Below are 18,364 nucleotides of genomic sequence, written 5' to 3'. Positions count from 1 at the left end.
CTTGCGACCTCTGACGCGGTAATCACTCCACCACGGAGGCCGGCGTAACTGATTCGATTAGTGTCCTTCAGAGTCTGGAATCGCTGTCTTCCAGGCATCCTGTAGTGCAGCGGATCCTTTGATGGCTAGTGACCTCATCAGCCAGTGCAGATGACCACTTTTGCTGCGTCCGCAGTCACGTCAGCATCAAGGGAAACGAATCAGCTGATGCTGCCGCAGGTCTGCTGATACAGACGGCTATATTCTTGTCAAGCTTCTGTCAGCAAAGAACTTGCAGAATGTGTTTCGTTGTTCCCTTCTTTACACTTGGCAATGGGAGGATGTAACGCTCTATTAAGCCCACCACTGGTACGTGGTGGCTTCCCTCATACAGTCTCTTCCGTCGAGAAGAAGTTATTTTAAATCGGCTGCGGATCGAATACAGCCATCTCACCCATGGCCACTTGCGGCAAGGGTTGGACCTGCAATGTCATTTTTATTGTTCGGCATATTCTTGTTGAATGTGCGATTTTACTTTCCTCGAACTTTGCGAGCTGCTTATCATCCCTGTTGAGAGATGACGACAGTGTTTGAAGAAATGTTTTAGTTTCTTGATAAGGGCTGGCCTCTTCCACTGTCTGTGAGGAAGTTTCTGGTGTATTCTTACCTTTTAATGTGTTGTGTTTGTCCTTTGCAGGTCCGTTTACAACCATTCCCAAAGTGCTTCTTACACCCCTTCTCCAGTTCTTAGGTAAGGGTTTTAGATGAGGTAATATTACCCCGTGTACTTTAAAGGGTGCAACAATGTATATGTGTCGAAGCATCCAACAATTTTACTTCATTCATTCATGCTTTAATTTCAACGTAATCTAGCCCCTATGCTGGTTGAACCAAAAATGTTTTTATTAGGTGACGTAATTAGCAATGAAATTAACTAAACTCACGGCCATGAAATTAGGCGGGTGGCAGAAGTTATCGCTGTTGCCACGTCGGAGCGCAATCCCGTGTGTTCGAAGGTTTAAGAGAATGAAAGATCTCGTTGTAGAGTTGGTCATTGTAATCCATGTGATACAAACTGACAGTATTTGCTCGAAAGGTCAGGGAAGACACAAAAGGTTGGTCTGACGCTCGAGCTAGGCAACGCAGCTCGGTCGACGTTGCCACACAGTGCGCGGGAACCAGCGACTTTTGTCCCGCTCTCGCTTTGCTTTTCCCATATGTGGCACCAGCGCAATTCTGCCCAACCGCCTATTTTCATAACCGTGAGTCTAGGAAGTAACCTGTGGATATTGTTCTCTTTGTGTTGTGACATTGTAAAATACTTCAAGAAAAAACACTCGAGATGATTACGACAAAGGTACAGTTAACTTCATCGTCTATTATACCCTGTCCCTGCTAACTGTGGAGCAAGGCAGCGCATAGCGTCATAGAAGCGAAGGAAATCGAGTAGCCAGAGCGAAGCGGTACACGCTGCTGGGAAGACTGGTAACTGTAGTCGCCTTCCCCCACTCCACGCAATTCCGTTCCTGTCACGTGTTCATTGGAGGAGCCGTCTCGCGTCACTACTTGCGCAGAGACTTGTTCTTGTTTGCCTGCTCCACAGTTACCTGGGACAGAGTATAAGCCATCCTCTAAACAACATTACAAGGTATAAGATCAGCTTGTTGATCAGGTTCTTGGTTCGGATCCATACCAAGGCCTAGGCGTTGATGTACTTTCGCGCTTATCCTTTCATCATTTTCATTTAATCATTATTCATCCTCATTGTCGATAATAACATACAGTTAGAGACTTAAAACTAGCAATGCTACTTTTTCTACTTGTATTATTCTTATTTTACGCCACTTTTCTGCTAATCTAGGCTATCGCGGCAATGATAATGATGATTAGATGATACTGATGAAGGACATAAACCAAAATTAACCACACACAGCCCGGGATTTGCACCCAGAACACTCCAGTCACGAGATTACGACCACTCTCGCCACAGAGAAGTAGTGACACAAAAATTGAATCAAAATTTTACTACTAGAATTCCAAAAGTTATTACTGCTGTAAAAAATTGCTTACCAATTGCTGATCTTTGTCCGTTGAATAGATTTTGCATGTCCATGTACATTTTGCCGATATTTATTTTGACTATGGGCTCCTGCAGTTGGATATATTCCTTTCCGTTTCGCTGCACTGGAGTTCCCTGCAGGACCCACGCTATGCTCAGGTTGACTGTTGGAACGAGAAGCAATTTCAGAATTATTAGAACTTAACGTACGTATGTATAGTTTTGTTCGACGTTTAAATTTCTTGGTGTTTCTAAACGAATTCTGTTCTTAAAAAGCAGTATGGAAAAGATTTGCTTACAGATAATGTTAACACCAGTATTGTTGCTTTGATAGAAAACATTACAAAATAAACGATGGAAACCATTTGTTGGAAAATTGATATTTCTTTGACATCTTACGTGCCAGAAAATGGCCTACTTGTTAAACTTGTGCAGTGTTGCTTACATAGAAAATAAAAATATGCGATTTAGTCTTTCATATTCCACAGCATACTTGCCTTCCTCCTTCAGTTTTGATAATATATAGCACGTGACCCCAACAATAATTCTGAATCGTCTTTCACATTTGAAAACCTAAGGTATTTACATTGTTTTGATAACAAATTGCTTTAGATTCATTAAATACAAATAAAACACATTATTCATGAAAGTTTCTCAAAATTCAATTAATGTGAACGAAATAATATTATTGTAATATTACTATGTAATCATTAAAATATAATATTGAATCAACATTTATAATTAAATTTAGTGTATCTCTAAGAACATTCCGCTACAATATTTACTTTTGTTTGAATTTTAATTGCTGTGTCAAGTCCACTATGCACATATAGGTTAATTGGGACTTGATCTGCGGTTTACAGTGAGAACCGGATGTGCAATTTACTTATGTAAAAATACACAAGAAATTTAACAATGATCAAATGTTACTGAAATACTAGAATAGGCACAAACCAGAATTGTTGTGTTTCTCGATAGCTAATTCATTATGCACCAGATTGTAAAGCAAGTAATACGTATAAAATATGATATTGCTAAGGTAATAGAAAAGCTAACGCAGCTAGTGGAGAAAATTCGGCTGATGACGTAACTAGGACGTAAAGTGAACATATCCCAGAAAGACGATACGGAAAGTAAGCAGCAGTGTTACACTGTGCAACCTTAAACTGCTTGTGAAGGCACATGGTTGATCGGATTCCACCTTAAACTGTTGGTCCAGTCCCGATGAGCCTATTTGTGCATAAAGTACACTTAAAACTAAAACTTTAAATTACTTTGGCTGAAATTAATTTCTTATGTAGGTGATTATCAGGGCATTACAGGAACATAAAAACTTCAAACTGATGGAGTGTTTCTATGAGGAGTTGTCACTTTTATGGGAGATATGCTTTGTCCGCCCCCCGATCCATGGTTATGATCCAGTTTTCTCCATCTCCAACACTTATAAAACAATCATGAATTGGCGTGGTGGGCACGCTGAACAAAGATTAAGTTAGTTACGCCACTAAGAAATAACACTTTGCACATCTATGTTGGTACGTACGAAGCGTGATGTTGCTTGGGCCACTCCCCGTGATGGGGAACAGCAGGAACCTTCCATTCATCTCATATGGACCAATCAGGTGGTAGCGAGGAACTAAAATATTGAAGTAGAAACGATTTTTATCCAAGTCTGGCCTGAAAAAGAAAGCAATAATTAATAATTATGTACAAGGGTAGACAAATACAGGGCACCTGGTCACCATGCAGCCTGAATTTTCAAGTTCAGTTCTGAAAAATGTATTTTCAATAATATTTCCAGTCCGCTTATGGAATTTTTCGATACCTTTCTATAAAATAACGAACATGTGTTTTTTAATGCTTGTCTATTTTCTGTATCACGTGTCATCACGTTAAATCACAGTAATAAACATGGCATTTTAATTTTTCTGCACTGTTGCCAGCTGAATTTTTAAAAATACGCAGTGATATGTTAGAGTCGCCACATATTAGAATATATTGCATACTTATTCATATTGCTACCAGTTGAGCCTTCTTTGGGAAGGCCACTCTGGAGCAAGAATTAATTACTTTCAATCCAATCTTGTATTTATTAATAAATTGCATGTTTTAAGATCATATTTCAAAATGTGTAACTTTATCTCAGTTGGATTCATGGACCAGAAGCACAACCACGATTTTTTGTCTGGGGGGCTAGCAAGTATCTAAATAAACATACCAATAATAATAATAATAATAACAACAACAACAATAATGTTATTATTATTATTATTATTATTATTATTTTCAAAACTCTCAATTTCACATTAGCAATGGAAAATAATCACCAAACTGAATTTTTGAAAGACAGAAACTGATGATAAATGAATTCCGAATATCATTATCCTTTTACATATAATATGTATATATTTCACGTACAACATATGATTTACACATACGCAACATGGAGCAACGTAAAATAAAAATAACACATATGCAACACGCAACACTAAATTGTGTACGTATTCAAATTTTATTTAATATGTACAACATATATTATTTAAATACATTACGCCCCGTGGCGGAGTGGTTAGCACATCGCGCTACGACGTCAGGGGTCCCGGGCTAGAATCTTGGCCCGTGCATGGATGTTTGTGAGTGTCCATTCATCAATTTCATCATATCATCACTCGCACAAAAGCGAAGTAAAATAAAGCAAATTAATCAATTAAATTAATCAAAATTAAATAGATACATTATATAATCAATTCATCCTCCTCGTAACAAAGCAACAGAAAATTGTATAAATTGTCTCTCAAATGTGCACGTTCCTCTTCCTCCAAATAATTGTTCATGCATTTAAGATTAAATCAATTAAGAGATGTTGTACTTGTCTCTTTGGTAATTTACAATGAATGACAAAAAATATACATAGAATGCGAGCGCAGCGAGCAAGAAAATTTTTACATTCAATTTTTTGCAAACTGAAAACACTATTGATTTAATAGGGCGCAAAAAAATTCACTGGGTGCCAATGCATTCTCCCTCTTACAACTTTTTTTTCATTTAGATCATTCGGTTCGGAACCCAGGGCCGGCTCCCCCAACCTCAGCTACGTCTCTGAACTTCATAAGACTAAGAAAAGCAGGCATTGCGAGTAAAGCAAGCACGAAAAGTTTACGAAATGTATTTTTATTTGCATAAAATTTGGAACTGAGTGGGGCAATTACCCCTCTGTGCCACCTGCAGGTGCCCTTGGCCGTCAATGTTTGCCCTCCTTGACCCACTAGAATTGCTTTCTGTCCAAGGCTGGGGTAGGGGCAATGCCCCCTGCGGTTGCGCCACTGTCATAGGCCATATTTGAAAGAAAAAAAGTACAGGCTCCTGAAGAATAAAAGGGGATGGAGCCTAAATTAGTTTTGTTCTTTTTTACCCTTGGTTATGTATAATGAAACCTGCAATCATATTTAGGCTTGATTCACTTTACCCTGAAGCAATACTCAGGTCACGGTCCGGTCAAACATTATTAGATGATTCTTAAATTCAAGCATTCTCACCTAGCGATCAGGTCATGGTCGGCTCATCTCACGATCCGCTCACGATCCGCCCACGATCAATTTAAAATAATATTTGACCGGAGCGAACCTCGTGAAGGTGTACAACTACGAAATGAATCTTGAAATGATGTTTTAAGTCCACTTTATGCACAGATAGGCTAAGCAGGACTGTACCTATAGTTTAAAAGTGGGATCCGAACCACTGTGCAATGTGTCTCCACCAGGTATCGAACCCGGGACCCCATTGTACAACTACGAAAATCCTGTATTATATTTATACCTCATCATAAGAAGTGGTTGTTATATACACGGAGTTTCAGTAACAACGCAATAAAGAAAAAAATACATTCTAAATCAAAATTATGCCACACGTATGGTCCTTTCAATAATTATTTTCTCCTTGCCACACGAACAACAACAAAGTATAAAGCTGTGACTCGGTGAAATACTTTTCGTGGCACCAGTTTGGCAGAAAAAGGAAAAGAACTTTGACCACACGGGGAATCGAACCTAGGATTTCAGCTTACGAAGCTGGCGTTTCACCGATATGGACACAAGCCGCTGTGAGAAAGCGCATGATGTATACTGTTAGGGAGATTTCTCCTGAAGATTGCACCTTTACCTGTCCGGATCCAAACTTTCAATGTCCCTTCTTCTAATTGCATCAATTTGAAAGCAATACGGTTCATGGTATAGTAGCTATAGGCTGTGCACACATTGCTCACAGTTAATGTTGTGTGTTTATGTTAATGAAGACAATCGAAGACGTGCTTTTGTGGAAGGTTAGTGTTTCCAACCCCTAATAATCTTCGTGCTCTAGATTCTGTCAACATAGCACATTCTGATATGTGGCGACGAATCTTATAAGTCAATGGCACATACATAATTATATTTTTAAACTAACTATTTGACGAAGAAGCGTGACTTTCCAGGAAAATATGAAGACATTCATCCAGCCTGTATTGATTTTGGGAGCTTTTCTATCCTACTTTCGTGTTCAAATTACAAGCTAGAAAAGCAGTTTGCATACGTAAGTGAAAGTAACGAAAGTGATCGTGAAGTGACGTCATTCGGGCCGTGATAGATATTCTTATGGCCTTCGATTGTTTATTTTCTCACGTCCGCATCTAGAACGTCAATTTGATTTATTTATGTTAGCTTCGCTTTTCTTCCACTTTTAGTTAATCGCGACGAAGAAGATAAATGATCATATGGGAAAATTGATGAACGGACACTCGCAAAGAACACTCACGCTCAGGTCGGAATTCGAACCTGGGTCCTCTTGGTGAACGCCGACTTTGCTGTTACGTTAAGCTAGGGAAAGAGGTAATGGAACCACCATCCACTCCCCTCTGCTTTCAAATGAACATCAGCTTTTCGCAAGCGAAGGGATTGAGGCAGTTTTTTTATTATTATTATTAGTTATGGAATACTGCATTTTTTCCCCGCCATTCTCTTTTAAAATTGGACACTGAATTGCATTAATAATTAAAATGCAAAGCTTTCCTGTAACCGTTTCTTTTCACTCGGCAAGTCAGAAAATTCCCTGCATCCGGTGAAAAACTTTCGTGGTAAGCAACACTGCAGAGTGCTGTTTTCCCGAACCTTTACTTCGGTTGGACTGCCACACTCGATCGGCTCCGAAGGTGATCTTGAACTCAAACGAGTGTGCCAGATTCTCTGAACAGAACTGTATCAGAAAAGTCGGTGTACACTGAGAAACATCGAACACCAGACTGACGATGATCGTACCTGAGTGCTAGTGTGGATACCCCCTGACCGTGACCTAAGCGTTGCTTCGGTGTGGATGTGAATCAAGCCTTAAAAGTACTTTAAACGAAGAGGATTTGTTGTACGTTTGTACGAGTCTTAATAGTAATACGTTCCTGTTGAGAATTAAACAACAATTGGCGCAATGATACACCAGATAGCCATGACTATGTCAAAATCCAATGGGTAAATTTGTTGATATAAAAGGAAAGTAAGTATACAGTATATCCAGGATATCTTAACTGCAACAACTACTAAACTATTATCTTCAGAAATCAAGCAGCGATTAGTTGAAACACTCATATATCCATTTCTCGACTACTGTGACGTAGTGTACTCTGGTAGAATAAATAAAACTTTACAAGCAAAAATTCAAAAATGCGTGTATGCGGTTCATATTTTGCATCCCCAGGCGTGAACATATTTTACCTTCCATAAATAATAAGAATATCCTCAATATGTACCGTAGGCGACTACTGCATACATATTGCCTTATATATAAAATTATTACATCTGGAAAGCCGTCGTATCTGGCAGACATGTTGATCCCTCGCACCAGTATTCATAGCCACCATACAAGAAATAATTTCAAATTTAACCTTCCACTATACAACACACAGGCATATCAGGCGTCGTTTTCATATTTTGCAGCAAAAATATGGAGTGCCCTACCTAAGAGCATGTCGAGCATATCTAAAATAGAATCTTTTCGAAATGAAGTAAAGAATTTTCTTTTGGCAGAGCAGAGATTGTGTTCAAATACTATGATGTAACTTGTATGTTTATGTTATGTATTTTGTCTACATATTTTTTTTATTTATTTATTATTAATTTTATTTTATTTTTATGTAGTTGTCTTTTCACAATTTTTGTATCATTTTATTCATACATTTATTACAATTACTTTATCAATAGATTTTGTAACTAAATCATACAGTTTATTGTACACTGTATTAATACTGTAATAACATAAGAAATGTAAATTTAAATGTAATCGATGACACGGGTTAGGTGGCAGAACAGCCTCAGGCTGAACCTCGCCCACGTAAATAAAGAATTTGAATTTGAATACATTGTGACATTATAGAACTTCTTCATACTTCCTAATAATACTGTTAATAAATTTAAAAATTTTAGTTGTAACCTTTACGGAATGTAATCAAACCTAAAATTTAACATATTTCCAATGCAACATTTGAAGTTGTGTCCTTAATTTTACTCCAGTATATAAACTTGCCATTACTTGTTAATTCATCCTTGTTTCGATCATGTTACAACACTTTAAATATCGGAATATATCTAGCCCACCCAATTAACAGCCATCTAGTGGACACATCGCACAGGAATGTCTGATTCTGCCACGATTTCAAAACCGAAAACTGGTTAATTTATCTGTTTAACGCATGTTAAATAGCTGCATAAATGTTAGTGGCAGTGCAGTGATAAAAGGCTGTTGCATTAATGAGTTTATTATATTGAATTGACTTTATTCGGTTCAATTCAATTTCGAGGTTCAGCTGTTCCTGGTCTAGCACCTAACCTCCAAAAGTAAAAATTAATAATGATAAAATTAAAGATTACAAAGAAATTAAAGGACAAGAAAAAATAAGACTTCAATGATAAAACAACGAAAACAACAAGAGCAGTAAATTAGAAAATAAAAGTAATTATGCTGAATAAACGTAAAAGTGATATGAAAATAATTTCTGACAACTCATGGCGACAGATGGCACTATAGTTTATAATACAAGATATTATGAAAGCATATTGCCACATACGAACTGATTAAGTAAAAAAAAGAAACAGATCTATATACTTTATCAGATCTAATACTGAAGCTCATAATATACAATAGTGAAATGTTCATTAAAAAAATTAACATCTTAACCTACACTAGAGTAAAGTTGATTGGATTTTCGCACATAGGTAAAAAAAGCCCTTAAGCAGCGTTACAGTCCTAGAGCTTTGCTTACAGTTTCTATGTTGAAAATTAATTTTCTAGACCTTTCTTTTCCGTCGAAAGGTTTTGATACGTGTTCTTGTTATTAATTTGTATAAATGACTACTCGTGGCGCTTAACCGAAATGTGCAGAAAAGCAACATAAAGTAGCCAAATCAATCAAGATTATACTACAGCTCAAATTATTGAGACAAATAACTGACGCAAGATAGTTTTGGTGTTGTCTTGTAATATGATCAACGCAGAGGCATCTCGTGAACGCATGCGATGCATGCTGCGTATGCGTCAATTGTGGGAAAAAGGACAGCTTGCTCTGCGACGACATTCATGAGCATTTCTACATTCTAATTTCTTCATATAGGAGAAGTATTTATTTTACACGAGAGCGCTGAACTAAGCTTATATTACATTTCTTGGATCTGAAGTGAAAGAAAGTAATAATTCTTTTCCCACAATTGATGCATGTGTCACTTCAGATCCAAGAAATGCAATATGTTTAGTTCAGCGCTCTCGTGTAAAATAAATACTTCTCCTATATGAAGAAATTAGAATGTAGAAATGCTCATGAATGTCGTCGCAGAGCAAGCTGTCCTTTTCCCCACAATTTTCGCATGCGCAGCATGACCGCATGCGTTCACGAGACGCCTCAGGATCAACGAGATTTGTAGAATATGCTACCTTCAGGGCCGGTGCCAATGGCGAGCCAGAGGGGACCATACTCAACCAAACGTTTGGCTGCCCCCCCCCCCCTCTCTCGGTTACAATGTAACTGGCAAATTCAATAATAAAAAAATAGCATGAAAGTATAAAGATAATAATGAAGACATAAGTATATACGAGGAATGGTCGGAAAAAGAGTGATTACCATTTCTTCGGTTTTCTGATTAAACATCTCGGAGGACTCTGGGCGCACTCGGATGAGCATGTGCAGCTCGAGGTATGGGCTTGGCTTCGATAACAGAACCCCAATTTCTATGAGTCATCCATCATGAACCTCACGAAACATTAGGATACATACCTGAACTAGAGGGAAGACTATATTGAGAAGTAGTACAGTATCCTTCAACGTGAGTCAGTTTGTATTCACCTAATAGATATCTACTGGAATTTACAGGCTTTGTATTCTTATCTTTTCGATCATTTCTCGTTTGTTTCTTTATGAATACGTGACACACTCAAATCTTTGAAATCAATTCGGTGATTGAGGAGATTTGGTCATCCAATCGCAATCTTACGGAAAAAAAGTTCTTCGTGGAGGTCCAGAATCCCAACATACTCAAACCCCCTACAGAAAACTGATATTTACAGTTTTAGTAATATCTGTAGGCCAAGTTATATCAGATGGTTCACACAGAACCCAATTGACACATAAATGTGTTGACTCCGGTAACACATTAACGTGCATAAACTTTTAATGATCCATTTTGGATGCATTAAATATACACAGAAATGCATTAAAGGGCACTTTGTCAGCTGCTGATCCGTACAATCCACTAAAATGGATCAATTGAGAAGGCTATACACAAAAATTTCAGAGAAACCAAAATTACTCATTTATCCAGTGTTAATTGATGTACCAAAATGCATTAACCTTGATTTCATGCACGCAGAGTTCTGTGTGTAATATTTTTGTTGCATTTCAAATACCTCCTCTATTCATTTTATGGCCCTTTTAAAGCAATTTACACCAGTGGAGCCCCCTTTGTAAATCGAGTGAAGACCTGAACACTGGTATTTCCTTTGTGAACTGCCCCTTCATTATTTTTATCTAATCATCATTAAGCCTCATCGTCGATATTAAATTAAATATGGTAAATTTGTTACAATAACTTATCACAAGTGTCTTTGATTTTTGTTGATTGGTATCGTGAATAATTTATTGAGCTGAGACAAAATTATTCTCTGATCAAATCTGAGATAAATTGCTCAGCTGTTCTTATCTTTAAAATTAGTGGCTGAATAGATTTTGTGAATATTCTTTAAACAAGTCCTGGAAGTAATAGCAATCTCATATTCCTGGCTACGAATGTTGGAAAAGAGTATAGGACAAAGAAAGGCCACGTACTTGATTTTTAGGATCTGTGCTGTTTTCAACCCGATGTGCTTTGTGTCCTTGAAGGTGAGGTTGAGCGAGATGGGGCCACCCCCGATGTGAACAGACATGCTTTCGATGATCATGGGGTCCACGGGCGGGACGTTGAACTCAGGAACACCTGGAAGAGAAAATGGTCACCTTGTCAGACAACTAGAGTAGATAATTATGCTATATTTGTCAAAATTTGGACTGTTGTAGATTCATATTCTCTGGGTTATAATTTCGTAAGAAAGGATAGAGGAATATATGAAAACAGAAATATTATAATGGTAGAACAACAGACGTAGACCAAGAACTAAAAGGAAATAGAGAAGTGAAATGAGAAAGCTAGGGAGAGAGACAATAAAGATAGATAAGGGATACCTGAAGAGAGAGAGACAGAGACAAATCATAAATAGAGAGATGAAGTTGAAGAAAAGAGAAACGAATAAAGAGAAGGCAAGATAAAGAGGATAGTAGAGACAGAAGAAATTAAGAGTCGAACAGAAATGGAGAGGAAGGAAGAAATGGACGGCAAAGATAGAAAGAGAGAAAGAAAGAGATGCAAAAGAAATGGTAATGCAGAGAGAAAACGGACAAAGAGAGAGAAGGACAAAATGGAGAAAGGCAGAGATGGACTGTAAAAGAGAGAAAGAGAGTGAGGAAGGTAGAGAGATACAAATAGAAAAGGAAATACTGAGAGAAAACGGAAAGGATAGAGAGAGAGAGAGAGAGAGAGAGAGAGAAAGAGAGATAGAAATATGTAGGGAAGGTATTTAAGACCGTAAGAGAGAGAGAGAGAGAGAGAGAGAGAGAGAGAGAGAGAGAAATATGTAGGGAAGGTCTATAAGACTATAAGAGAGAGAGAGAGAGAGAGAGAGAGAGAGAGAAAGAGAGATAGAAATATGTAGGGAAGGTCTGTAAGACTATAAGAGAGAGAGAGAGAGAAATTTAGGGAAGGTCTATAAGACTATAAGAGAGAGAGAGAGAGAGAGAGAAATATGTAGGGAAGGTATTTAAGACCGTAAGAGAGAGAGAGAGAGAGAGAGAGAGAGAGAGAGAGAGAGAAATATGTAGGGAAGGTCTATAAGACTATAAGAGAGAGAGAGAGAGAGAGAGAGAGAGAGAGAGAGAGAGAGAGAGAGAGAGAAATATGTATGGAAGGTCTATAAGACTATAAGAGAGAGAGAGAGAGAGAGAGAGAGAGAGAAATATGTAGGGAAGGTATTTAAGACCGTAAGAGAGAGAGAGAGAGAAATATGTAGGGAAGGTCTATAAGACTATAAGAGAGAGAGAAAGAGAGAGAGAGAGAGAGAGAGAGAGAGAGAGAGAGAGAGATGTAGAGTTGGATTGTAAGAGATAGAAAAATGTAAATAGAGAAATGCAGAGAGAAAACTGAAAATAGAGATAGGGAGAGATATGAGGAGAAAGGTAGAGATTGACTTTAAGATAGAGAAATGTGGAGAGAAAACAAAGGAGAACGAAAGTAGAGAGAGGTGGGGAAGGACAGAAAGACAAAGAGAAAAAGTATAGTAAAGATACATAGAGGTAGATACAAATAGAAATGCCAAAAAAGTACACAGTGGAAGGTTTAGGTAGAAAGGGAGATAGACAAACAGTTAATAAAAAAGAGAGCAAGTTAGTTCTTGTTATAAGTCTTTTCTACTCTTACGGCAGCCGGTCCTAGTTCTGGCAAGGGGAGCGGGGATTACTCCGCAGACTAACCAGGCAACATCAGTGGCGCTGAGAGACACGACGCGGCAGGAAGAAGTATTACGTGACCCTCGTTCTGCTGCGTTTGTTATTGTTCTGGATTGGTCGCTTCCCCAGCATTAGGATCGGTCGCCGTAACAGTAGAAAGAACTTTAGAGAGGAAGAAGCAGACAGAGATATCAGCGTACTCACCATTGGCTAGATGCGGTAAAACCTTTTCCGCAGACTTCTTCATGCAGTCGGCCAAGTTCTCGTCGTCCCGCCTACACACCTCCACATACTCAGCTGCAACGGAAGAGAAAATTCAATCAGGATTTTTAAGTTTAAAAATTAAATGGAAGTTTTTGAAAGCAATCCTTCTAAACAGCAATTTAAAATTAGTGAAAATTTAAAATTAGTGTTTCAATTATTTGTTGCAACTGTAAACATACGAACGTGTACGCCCAACAGCAAAAGTGATAGTAGGCAAATTGCCCATCATCATTCTCATTCCGTCTCTTTTCCACAATTTGATAATTTGGATATGAGGGGGGGAAAACGTCAATAAGCTGAGGATAACACGTGCTTCGCATTAACAAAATTATATTTTTTAAAACAACGCAGAATATGGAATAAATAAGAATGAAAATAGAGGTGGACAATTAGCCCATTATTATTTTGCTGTTGGCTGTACATGCAATTAGTCTGCTTGAAACAATTTCAGACCAATGAGGCGGCTCAGTGCCAAACTTTTCCGGTGACGGCGCCACCTTAGCTGCGTCTTTAGAGAATTTCGTTCGTCATTTTGTTTGCCCTAAGCTTTCCATTGGAGCACGATGGAGTGGCTATTCAAACGTTATTTTGACTGAAGTTTCTTGTCTAAATCTATAATAAAAATATGTTTAGTAAATCTTTAACATAATGTAGCAAGTCAACTACTCTCAGAAACCCCTTTCTGTGTACCAAAGACCGCGGAAAGAGCTCTAATAAAGTCAGGCAATGCGGCACCCACTCATAAAATGTGTGTGTTATACAACGAAATTGCAAAATCATATGATAAGGTGGAAGTTCAAAAGGAAAATTTAAACTTACTTTCAAAAACAAGATTTGTCGTTATTTAACAGTTCAGTCATTTTCTATGTACATAGTTGGTTTGTTCAGGTGCAAGAATTGATGTTAAGGACCAGTTTTTTGCTATTTACTACCATTATTTCTATACCTCATCATTTACGTGTAATGCGTGGCTCATATGTTTTTTCTTTGGTGGTTTTGTTTTTGTCTGTTTTTATTCTTGTCGGCCTCCCCGATGGCGCAGTGATAGCGTCTTCGCCTTGTAATCAAGGGGTGCCAGGTTCGATACCCGGTGGAGGCACAAGTAGTTCGGATCCCACTTTAAACTGTAAGTACAGTCCTGATTAGCCTTACTGTGCATAAAGTGTACATAAAACAACAAAACAAATTTATTGTTGTCATATCCTGTGTTAGATTTAACCTCAGTTGTCAGGTTGCTACTTTCATATTACTTTAACACATATTATTGTACCTTATCGTTTCTATTGATTGCATGTTCTGTGTAACAAACAATGTGATGATACAAGACACTATAAGTGGGCATTTGCCTGTAGTGTCATGTCTTAAAATAAGTAAATAAGTGTCCGAAAATAACATTCGTGTGAAGCTAAGATTTCATATATTAAAGAGCAACGACAGGGTAGCTCGAACTGGCTAAATAGTCTATGTTTATGCAAAAAGATCTAAACGTGGTTGATTTGGATCGTTCCGAGCTGCCGTAGACTGACGATACAAGAATTTAGATTCTACATTACATTGTTCTAACCTGGTTCGCTAGTATGTGTAATTCGTGTACTTCAAAGTGTCGTACGCGCATGCTATTTATTATTACACACTATGTCCTTTACAATAACATAATGTTAACGGATTTCTTTGCATTAATCCGACTTTCCTCCTCTCTCTTTGTTATAACGTATAAATTCTATACAAAATTATATTTTTATAAGAACACAAAGGTAATTACTCTCGACTCTTATCAGAATCGCAGCCAGAAGGCAGTCGCTAGGAACTCCCAAGTATTGCTGAGTAAAGGTGTTACATCAATCTGAGTAAGACACCAGGTAACAAACAACTTCGAGGAAGTAGCAAAGATGTGCTTCGAGCTGGTATTTACAACAGCAATCCTCGGAGGATAAATAGTGTATATTCTGATAGGGAGGGTTCAGTCAAATCAGATTAGAACAGAGCATATCAATAGGACACTATGAGAGAGAGAGTGGTCAGTCTTCGCACGACAGTCGGTAGGACTGTTGGAGGTTTGACACCAAGGTAATGGTGATGTTACTCTCTACCTATACTTCAACGCTAGTAAGAGCAATGCTACGTTCTTCTACCATTCAGCGAGTCTTTGGAGAACTTCAGCTTCTAGTTGAAACAGGTATTTTTCTAAACATCATGCCGAGACAATCTTAGTGAGACCTAAACTCCAATGAGTGTGTATTGTGTGTTCATTTGCCATTCTATGCTATTCAGGTACAACCTCTCGCATGAGGATTAATCGCCAAGCGAGTATGAATGATGAAACGTGCCATCACAACTCAAGGGACATCTGAAGGTCTCAGGTTAAGATCCCCGGGTTCCTAAGGGAACGATACGATAACATTTTCAACATAATAATTACTGTAAATATAAATACCCTCCTAGAGATTTCGAGATGTGAAACAGAAGATTCTTTTAAGTAACCATTCTTCTCGATAAATGTATCCTAAAGGAGATGATCATTTTTACTAACCATGTCGAAAAGTGTAATAAAATAAAAAAAAACAAAAAAAAAACAATTGTTAACAGCAACTATGAAAATAGACATACTGTCACACGGAACAACAACAATCAAGCACTTACATTTTGTTGATCGTTCATTTATTGTTGTGCTTTATTTTGTTTAGATTTTCTGCCCCTTTTGGTTAACCGTAACGATGAGGATGAGTGGATATCATGAAATATATGAAAGGACACTCACAAGAAACAGCCATACCCAGGGCGGGATTCGAACCCTGGACCCTTGTCGTCGTAGCGCGCCGTACTATCCCACTGAGGTCGGCCATACTTACATTGTAGTGACGTAAACAAGTACTATGCAATTTAACGTGTTTTTTTTGTTTTCTTGCTGTCAACGATTATCTTTTATAAATCCTAGTTTTATAGTATTGACAATTCATCTATCGTGTTTCAACATAATTTATCATGTTAAAATCACATTAAACGTGTAATTTAATACAATAACAGCACATCCAATATCAAATTCTCCATGTATTAGATACGGCCTAGCGTGGACACAACTATCCTGCAACCACTTACAAATAGCTTTTCCTGACCAGCCCCATTTCATAGCGATTCCCATCCATCGGTGCAGTGATCGCTAAACCAACAGCAGTACTCATAGCAACTCTATCCACTCGAACAATCGTCACGGTCGAGAGCTCGATGCAAGTGGAGAAATGCAAAAGGGAACTGCATTCTCCACTCTTGAGTTTTGAATGCATTGCGTTGTAATGCAAACTGGGATAAGTACACACGTGCAAGGACAATTACAACATCCCGCACCGACCGACCTCCACTTCAAGTGCTTGCATTCGCTGTTTGTTGACAGTCGGAACATGCGTCATGCTCTCCCTTCCACTTAGCTATTTTTACTTACACTTGTAAGAGCAGCACTTGCAACTTCAGTGCCTGGGACCGACAATTGATCACCAGCCTCCATATTAGCACTAAGCATATGTTTGGCAACAACAAGGAACCGTGAACGACAGATTGTTTCTTTGAGGGAGCTGAACCATATATATATATATATATATATATATATATATGGCGTATACTGGGTTAAGAACCTGAGCTATCGCACCATATCATAGTGTTCGAATGGACAAAAATTTGCTGGTGGGGGTGTTTTTGTTTTTTTTAAACTCATTTGGGATTGAAGTGATGTGACTCTGTGATTAAAACTATATACCTCATAAATGAAACATGGAAATATACACTGTCAGTAAGTAAAGGATTTCAAGAATTTCATTCTTATTTGCATAAATGAGAGGCCCATATTGTGAAATACATATTATGTAGGCCTATATACGAAAATAAAAATTAAATTTCAACCTACCTATTTTCACAATTTTAAGTTCGGGTACTCCTTGTTGGCCCAGTAATGGTCCGATACATGGTGGTTTAGATACCACTTTAACTGTAGGTCCGATCCCCATTAGCTTATCTGTTCATAAAGTGGACATACCAGAAAAATCCACAACGATTTGGAGCTTATCGTCATTCGTAAGCCGAAAAGACAGCTTGTTAATTATATCCCTCATTTCAGTTCACTACACAACACAACACAGCACATATCATTCACAAAAATACAATGCACTCACTACTGTATTCACACGCTGCCTCTAAATAAATTCCACGCACCAAGACCACTCGACACGATCTAGATTCTAGACTAGAACTGGTCCTTGTCATTTCGGTAAACCATTCCCGCTCAGCCAACAATTTTCTACTCCCCACTGTATCTCTAGTTGTTTGAAGGTCAACGACCTCTTTTTCAACTCCTCTGCAAGCGTTCAATGATGTTCTTGTCCCTGCCACATGACACTTTTCCGCGATAATTTGGCTTCAAAATTCCCCATTCCTGGGAAAATTATTTGATGGGAAAAATTGGTTTGCAACATTGACCCAGATTGTTGAGGTAGTTCAGAGGGTTTTTTCCCCGCCATATGCAACCCTGTTCTCTCTCCTGTAATAGTTTGACTTCACAATTCCCCGATCCTGGTGAAATTACATGGTGGGATAAATTGGTTTGCAACATTGATCGGAGCCCTGTCAAGCTTACTCATCATCCCCGTGTAGTTGCCCTCCAGCTGGGCCAGCCGTTTCGCGAATTCAAAGAAAGCGGGCAATGTTTCCAACTTCTAAGAAATCAGGTTCATCTTCTTATTGAAATTAACAATTTTATGCACATTTTCTGATAGATATTTTTTCTGTACTTTATTCCCCGAGTCTGGGCTTCGCAGATAGCCTAGGTAGCCCCGAATATACGCATATATATATATATATATATATATATATATATACACAGGGTGTCATTTTAATGGCGCCCACGGACCACGGAAACGTATAGAGGACATCAAAACAAACAACTCTTTTCAGTAACATTTTTCTCGTTGGTGCGTCGTTTCGACGCTACAGTCGTTCAAAAAAGCCAGTTTTGCCGCCTGAATGCTGGCAACCAC

At 38.2% G+C, this 18,364-nt stretch overlaps 1 protein-coding gene across 1 annotated transcript in view; it reads right to left on the bottom strand.

Annotated features, from left to right (window-relative positions):
• The window catches only part of LOC145994269 (protein takeout-like), a 39,739-nt gene that overhangs the window by 2,099 nt on the left and 19,276 nt on the right, over positions 1–18,364 (bottom strand). The window contains exons 2-5 of the mRNA XM_083130372.1: positions 13,284–13,376; positions 11,370–11,517; positions 3,582–3,715; positions 2,050–2,202 (exon numbers count right to left, since the gene is read on the bottom strand). Of these exons, the coding sequence (XP_082986498.1) occupies positions 2,050–2,202; positions 3,582–3,715; positions 11,370–11,517; positions 13,284–13,376 (528 nt within the window). The remainder of the gene's footprint in view (positions 1–2,049; positions 2,203–3,581; positions 3,716–11,369; positions 11,518–13,283; positions 13,377–18,364) is intronic.

The sequence above is a fragment of the Lepisma saccharinum genome, chromosome 10 (genome assembly GCF_977018435.1).
Source record: "Lepisma saccharinum chromosome 10, izLepSacc3.1, whole genome shotgun sequence".
Taxonomy (NCBI): domain Eukaryota; kingdom Metazoa; phylum Arthropoda; class Insecta; order Zygentoma; family Lepismatidae; genus Lepisma; species Lepisma saccharinum.
This window is presented reverse-complemented; position numbering and strand designations above follow the sequence as displayed.